Below are 7,451 nucleotides of genomic sequence, written 5' to 3'. Positions count from 1 at the left end.
ACGGGCGCAGCGCGCGGCCTCATAAGCGGTGGTCTTGTTCACGAGGGGCCTAACTGCCGCCCCACGCCCCATTACCATAAAAAACAAGACGCTTTCAGAGCGCTTCAGCTAATAGTGCGGGGCGGGGGCTGCGCCGGGCGCCGGGCCGCCGATCGGAGCGCCGGAGTGAATTTGTAACTGTGGCGGCAGAGTGGGCCGGCCCCAGGCCCACACGCTCGAAGGCAACGCACTGAGGTTGTTTTAAGGAGTTTGAGCTCCGCTCGGCTCCGCTGTACTGGGTAGTGGGCTGGGTGTGGCGGGGTGTGGCGGGGTGTGGCGGGGTGTGGCGGGGCAAGGAGGAGTGGCCGGCGCAGCCCGATGAGCCCTCTCCGGTTAAGCGCGCCCAGCATCAATCGAGTGGCCAGAGGATTAGCATGAGCGAACTCTGATCGCCCGTTTGACCTCCAGTTGGCTGGCAGGCTGGCTTACTTGGGTTCACCCCGCAAGCACAGCGCAGCACAGCACAACATAGCACAGACCCGGAGAGACGAGCAAACTCACTTGCAGAATGGTCTGCAATTTAATCACGCAGTCATTTTCGTTTCTTCACCGCTGTCACCGAGGATAAGTGAGACAAAAGCGTTATCCCATTCCTTTCCATTTTTGTCTTACAAACGAATGTTTTATAAGCTGCAGAAATGTTGTGGGGACCTTCAGTAACGCCTCGCGAAATAACGGTTTAAACTAAATAAGAATTTGCAAGCATAGCATAGTGGCCAGTTCATCGTTTTGGCGAGGTACCGATACACGATCTTATCCTCAACAGAACAGACTGGTTTTGTATTGCCAATTTGACAAATTTTTCCTCTGCTACAGAGGGACACAGCTATAATGTCAACATTTCAGTCCGTAGTTTAATGACACACTCATTCCTATGTAACTTCACACAATTTTGAAATTTTTGCCAACAGCAAAGGAGGAGATATTTGTTTGGTTCGAACATTTTAAAACGTTTTATTGTGAAAACCTCCAATAAGAATGTAAGAGTGTAGCGTATTAGATCACTGTGTGTGACTTACCTGCAGCTGCTCGGACCACAGACAGTTGGTGGAGTTGTCCAGCTGGTTGTCGGCGTGCTGGCGCTGCGGCTGCCGCCCGTGGCACAGTGCCGTGTGCGGCGGCGTGCGCCCGTACTGCGCTTGCTGCACCGAGATGCTGGTGCCGGGCGGGCAGTGCAGCTGCACCGTGTGGTCGTCGCACCCGCTGCGCGTGTAGGTGCGCAGCGTGCCTGAGAGCAGGGCTGGGGTGTTAGTCCGGCAGTTCAATCAACCAGCGACCACCAAATCAATCAATCAACACGTCATTTTTTTTTTTTTTTTAGAAACAATGTATCGGAAGTAAGGAACATTTAGGTAAAGGAAAACATTACACGCAAATCATTAATTTTGAATGTTAAGCAAAGTCATGATAAGATAGGTTTCCAAAGGTCGGGTTTGAACGAATATTATTATTCCAAACATTGGTTAAAGCGGATCGCGACATATAATTAATCATGCAGAAGACAGGGATGCGTTTTAAAAGCATGCGGTTAAGGTGGGCGGTTGTCGAGAACAACAAATTAAAGAGCATGAATGAAAAGATAATTCGTCGCACCAACACAAACATTACCAGTCACCATCACCACCACAGACATCACCAACAGCCACACAGAGGCACCAGGTGCAGAGAGGAACGGAGCAGAACGCACGGGTCGATCGAGTCCAGCGTGCGAAAAAAAGAGAGAAACAAACGGAGGCAAAAGTTAGTTAAGAATACCACGTCCACAGCAGAGAGAAAGGACGATTGGGGGAGGGGGGAGGGGGAGGCAGCTACAGAGGAGAGACAGAGAGACGTCGCTATCTCAAGGTCAGATGGGGGAGGAAAAGAGAAAGAGAGACGAGACAGCCTGATAGAGTTTTAGCTTCTCCTGTTTTGTTTCTTCATTCCTTTCCTTTTTTTTTTACTTTTAGGTCCACCTGATCTGATTTTGGAAACGACACTGTCTCTTGCGGCAGTGTCGGGGCAGTGTACCCGAACGGGTGAAGAGAGCGTAAGGCAGGGAAGGAACAGGAACAGCGAGATAAAGGTAGACAGAAAAGAAAGTGCAGGAGACGAACGGTGTCGAGCGCTGCGCGGAGTACGGACAGACTTACAATGTCACGGATACAACTATCACGGCGAACAGGCAGAGCGCCGCCCACGCGATCCGTGTGGCAATTTTGGCAAAAGGCAGAATTCCCTTTCCTCCCCCTTTCGCATCGGGAATATTTCGCGGGAGTAGGTGGCGGGGGGCTCCTTCTGCGAGAGGCCTCGAGCGCGGCGCCCCATGTGGGGCGTCAGCATTGGGTCGGAGAGACGGAGAGAGGGGGAGCGTCATTTCCATAAGGTACGCAACGCTCAAAAAGAGGGGTTCTCTCAGTCTTAAAAAATCTATTTCTCTCCATCCTTTTTTGCATATAGCGAGGCCTAGTATTCCTAAAGTACTGCTAAGTAAGTATGCGGAAGGAAGTGGGGGGGAGGGGGGATGGAGTTATTTTCTTTTGGATTTGGAAATAAGTTCTGAGACTGCATCTATCATGTTTGCGGTTCTTCTCGCTCAGCTAAGTTTTGTGATTTAGATACAATCACTTAATTAGCCTTTTCAAAATACGGGCAATGACGTAAAAAACTCACAACTTTACAAGTTTACTCCAATACTTTTCTGTTATGGCGTGCTCAGCAGTAAGTCGTGCCCACTCCACCGCTACACCAGACCAGGTACGGGACACCTCACCTGCAACAGAAGAAAGGAAAGGAAGATTAAGAGCAGGCCGAGGGTTGATCTGCACGCGCTCACAATTCAATTTGTTTTAATATCACTAAAAAGTACAGGACCTGCCCCGGAGAGCCGGGAAATGTAGCCTGAAACAATTAAATACAACAAGAGGAAAGAAGAGAGGATGGCGAGGGGGTGGGGGTGGGGGACGAGAAAGGGACAATTAACAAAGGACGCCACTGTCTCCTTTTTCAATAACGTTTTCTGAGTCCGTGAACGAAATACTCTCGCACTTAAGGTTCAACCGCGAAGAAATTGTGGAGTTGTACACTATCTGTCCGATTTGGGCCACCTTTATGATGGTCAAAGGTGGAAGAGGTTTACATCCGCTGGCAACTTACCCACGTATTTTCCCGCTAAACAACGCCTCTCTTTTCGCGAAAGTTTTCACGGCCAGCGTAAGAGAAGCAGGCGTGCTCCTCAGCGGCGGGTAGGTATTTATAAGCCAACTCGCGAGTACAAAAGAACACCCCCGCCCGGCCGGCCACGCACCAGAGAGAGGCAGCCGAGGAGGCAGCGGCCCCCGGGAGGGGCGAAACAAAGGCAGGAGCAACGACATCCGCACAATTTTCTTTATTTCCCTCACTTTGCTCCGCGCGCGACGCTGCCAAATACAATTTATGAAAGGGACGTGACATTTTTGTAAAAAGTCGGCTTAAAGTCGTTGCGCTGCCGTCGTCGCGGCGGCGGCGGCGGCAGCAGCGCCCAGCGGACAAACAGGGGGCAGGTGAACATACATCACGAACAGGGGGGGTGGAGGGGCTGGTGGCGCCACTGATCCGGCACCCAGGCGCGGCGCCACGCCCCGCCCTACCTGCTTCACACCACTCGCTCGCCACTCGGCCCGCATGCACGGTCCCTATCCCCGGCCCCTCCTTTTATTCGTTTCTCCTCTCTCCCCATTCCCGGGGCAGTTTAAGGACGGCGAGAGCGGCTCGCCGCGCGCCGCCGCGAGCGTCCGAATTTGAATTTTCCCGCGCGCGAAGCGAGGCAGCCAGTGAAATACCGGAGTTGTGCAGGCAGCATGTGGCGGGCCCCACCTGGGACTCACCCGCGCCCCGCCCCACCCTGCCACGCCCCACCACGCCACGCCGGCTCCTGCCACGCCCTGCCTGCGGCAGCGGCGGTCTGTTGTCTGTTGGCGGGCAGGACGATTCATGGGGCTCACATGAACGCACACCCCCATGGCGCTGCGTGGCGCCGCGCCCCACCACGGCTTTAGCCCGCCCCGCCCCACCCGCCCCGCCCCGCAACACACAGCGCCAGGTGCCTGATGTCGCCACCCACGCCGCATGCAAATGAGATAGAGTAGCGTCGGTCGGTTAAGAAGGCATCGGCCTTGGCGGTCTGGACTGTGAAGACGACTGCATTGTTGATGTGAACCCTGATGTTCGGCAGTGTCCTTGACAGCCTGGCGGGGAGGCTGATTCTGGCTGCTAAGCTGATAAGCTGCTCGTTAGCAGAACGCGTCGGCAAGTGTGCCGCTCACCTGGCCGCAGCGCTCCACAACAACCCTCGCCGCCTGCCTCTCTCTCTCTCTCTCTCTCTCTCTCTCTCTCTCTCTCTCTCTCTCTCTCACACACACACACACACAATTGGAACATCCAACTCCCTCTCTGCCTCGCTTTCGCATCAAAAATAGTCACAGCGTGCCGCGCGTCCCCGTCGACTCAAACATTAACAAGACCGAAACGAAACGAATCCACAGGCGGGGTGGGGTGGGTGGGAGGTGGTCGCAGCTATTGTCGAGAACATCAGTGGGTGTGGGAGGAGGGGGTGCGATGGGTCACGGGCTGGTCGCGCGCTGTCGCTCGGTTCACGACTGTGATGGGGCACCCTTAATTAATATCACTCCCGCCCCTCTGCTATTCCCACCACGGCGGCGCCCGAATCTCTCTCCCAGCCCTGATTTTTATCTCCCAGTCAGGTGCAAAGATTGGCGAGGCCTTCGTCCGTCTGTAGGCGCGCTAATTGTGTAAAGAGGGCCCCCCTCCCTCAAGGCCGCGCTGTCGCCGGGGCTGCCGCTGGGGCTGCCGCTGGGGCTGCCGCTGGGGCTGCCGCTAGGGCTGCCGCTAGGGCTGCCGCTGGGGCTGCCGCTGGGGCTGCCGCTGGGGCTGCCGCGCCGCGGATGGGACTGGACAGGGATTGGATGTAGGGCGAATAACAGAGGTGAGTAATCGTGCAGCGCGGTTGTCCAGCCTAAGAGAAAAAAAAACAACACACGCTGCTAAGCCCCCTACACACAATAACACTTGCGTGGTAAACAGCAGGAGGATTACGTCTTGTTGTTTTTTATTTATTTTTTGGGGGTTTAGGTTTTTTTTATGAGGCAGTTGTTTCTATTGCTTTCTCTGCGCGCGCGCCGTGTCCGCGCCCGTCCTTCCCTACCTGTGATCACACAAATCGCACAGCGCATGCATGCATACAGATTGGCGGACGCTTTTTGTGTTGCGGCATGACCCCGCACACGCCGCCGAGGCCCGGCCCGGGCCCGGCTCCGGCACCACCGCATTCATCAGAATAGGGAAGCAGATGTATCGACAGCGCTTTTCACAGCGGCGGGGCGCTGCCGGGCCACGCGGACTCTCCCCCCGCCCCGCGACCACGCGGACAGCGGGACCAATCACAGCTCGTCAGCCGCCGCCGCAGCGGCCAATCAGCGCGAGGGTGGCGAGTATCGCACTCATCACCCGGATGCAATGTTAAACAGCCGCCGGTAATGTGCGGCAGAATCAAATCTAAACACCACGCTCTAAACGAGCGCGGGACTGCACTAATCTGTGCAATAGTGTGGCTCCAGTTGGAGAGTACTCTCAGAGGAGGAGGAGGTAATTTAGTATAAATTACGAGTTGGCAGGTTGACGCGTTGTATTCCCGCACACGTTATCGGCGGCTGTTTAACATTGCATCCGCGTGATGAGTGCGATACTCGCCACCACGGGACCCACACAAACGAGCTTATATTGCGACCAAAGTTAGGAAAGAGCCTGGTGGTGCTCAGAGTTGCTGCAGCGGTGGCTCGCCTGCCTACCTGCCGCCGAGGGCGATAGGGTGGGCCGAACCGGAGCGGGTCAATGAGTTGCGGCGGACGATGAGGAGGCAGTAGTTAAGAACTGATAACATAAGCTCTCTCCTAGTTTGGTCGCACTTAGACCTTCTTGTCAAACAGGAAGAAACAAGTTAATAATACTATGGACATTTCAAAATATCAAATGAAAAGAGTCTGGTAAGAATTTAAGGGCATAAAGTAATGATACAGTAACATTGGGCGTGTGATGGAGCGTATATTACGACATACATTACGAGCTATTTATAATGCTGGACTATTAGAATTTTGAATGTCGATTTTTTCAGGTATGAGACGAACGTAGCAAAAGCTTTTTCGGTTTTCCTGGAAACCTTCATGGACCCTACGGCCTGACAGTGACGTAAGCCGCGCAGGCGGGTTGCAGGCGGGTTGCAGGTAGGCTCATGCACCCAACCGGAAGAATGCCGCACAAGGCTGAGCCACGGCGGCTCAGCCGCGGCGCAGAGAGCCCGGGACTCCTCCAAGTGCAGCGACTGCTTATTGTAGGTAAAACTCTAAGCCCACCCGCGCCACTCCCATGCCAGGCCCACGCCAGGCGCGCAGTGGAACAATGGCTTGTCATAAGGTAAGCCGATACGAAACTGAGACGATATGACGCACGGCAAAGCGAGTACGGGGAAAAAGTTTTGAACAAAAGTGACGGAGGCAGTTATACGCACATTTTCAACATGCGTAAGTTTTTATGATTTAGTTTCTAGGCCCAGTTTTCTCATTTTGTATTGGTCAGATTTTCCAGGTTCCGATGGGTGGTGCATTCCAAATTCTAACCTCCCTTTTTTCCGGGGCGTGCGTATTTCTGCCTCTTGCGGATTGTGTGAGGGGTTAAGGAGAGGCGGAGACCGGGCTGAGAGCCTCTCGCCCGCACAATTGAACAAGGGGGTAGAGAGAGGGATGCAGAGGGGGTGGAAAAAGAGAGAAAGGGAGAGAGAGGGGAGCGGGTGGGGAGAAATGGGGCCGAGGTGATATGATAGTGGCGCGGGGCGATGGCGTGGATGGAGAAAATAATGGCGAGAAATAGCAATGCAAATACTGGTCGCCTCGACGGCGTGTGTGTGGGAAGGAGAGCGAGTGAGTGTACGAAGAAGCGCGCGCGCGAGAGAGAGAGAGAGAGAGAGAGAGAGAGAGAGAGAGAGAGGGGGGAGGAGCGCGAGACGCATAATGAGATGGTTCACCAGCGAAAGCGACTCGGGGCCGACTATAGCCTGACTAGTCTGGAGGAACACAACAAGGAAGACTCCCTTTCGTCTTCTTATCCTCCTCCTCCTTCGTCCCGCCATGAGCCTATTGCTTTCCTCGCGCTCGCTCTCTCTCACACACACAACCACGGACGGACTAAACTTTGCGCGCACACACAAACCGCTCAGTCTGACAGATGGACAGCTAGACGCGCGCGCACTCGCGCACGCACGCACGCACGACCCATATGGGATGCTACGCACGCCCAGCTGGCGGTCACTTCCTTTTGTTTGCAGCACAACTTTTGCCGCTTCTTATATATTTCTTGGTTTCTGTTAAGCGCCGCGCGATGTA

General features: G+C 54.5%; 2 protein-coding genes across 2 annotated transcripts in view; one reads left to right on the top strand and one right to left on the bottom strand.

Annotated features, from left to right (window-relative positions):
• LOC113213855 (zinc finger protein 706) overlaps positions 1-7,451 on the top strand; it is a 245,715-nt gene that overhangs the window by 575 nt on the left and 237,689 nt on the right. The gene's annotated exons all lie outside the window — the stretch shown is intronic.
• The window catches only part of LOC113215751 (protein eva-1 homolog C-like), a 266,011-nt gene that overhangs the window by 69,679 nt on the left and 188,881 nt on the right, over positions 1-7,451 (bottom strand). The window contains exon 4 of the mRNA XM_052263502.1: positions 1,059-1,267. Coding sequence (XP_052119462.1) covers positions 1,059-1,267 — 209 coding nt within the window. The remainder of the gene's footprint in view (positions 1-1,058; positions 1,268-7,451) is intronic.

Source organism: Frankliniella occidentalis, unplaced genomic scaffold (genome assembly GCF_000697945.3).
Source record: "Frankliniella occidentalis isolate FOCC.00 unplaced genomic scaffold, Focc_3.1 Scaffold12, whole genome shotgun sequence".
Classification (NCBI taxonomy): Eukaryota; Metazoa; Arthropoda; class Insecta; order Thysanoptera; family Thripidae; genus Frankliniella; species Frankliniella occidentalis.
The sequence above is the reverse complement of the archived record's forward strand: the minus strand, read 5'-3'. Positions and strand labels throughout refer to the sequence as shown.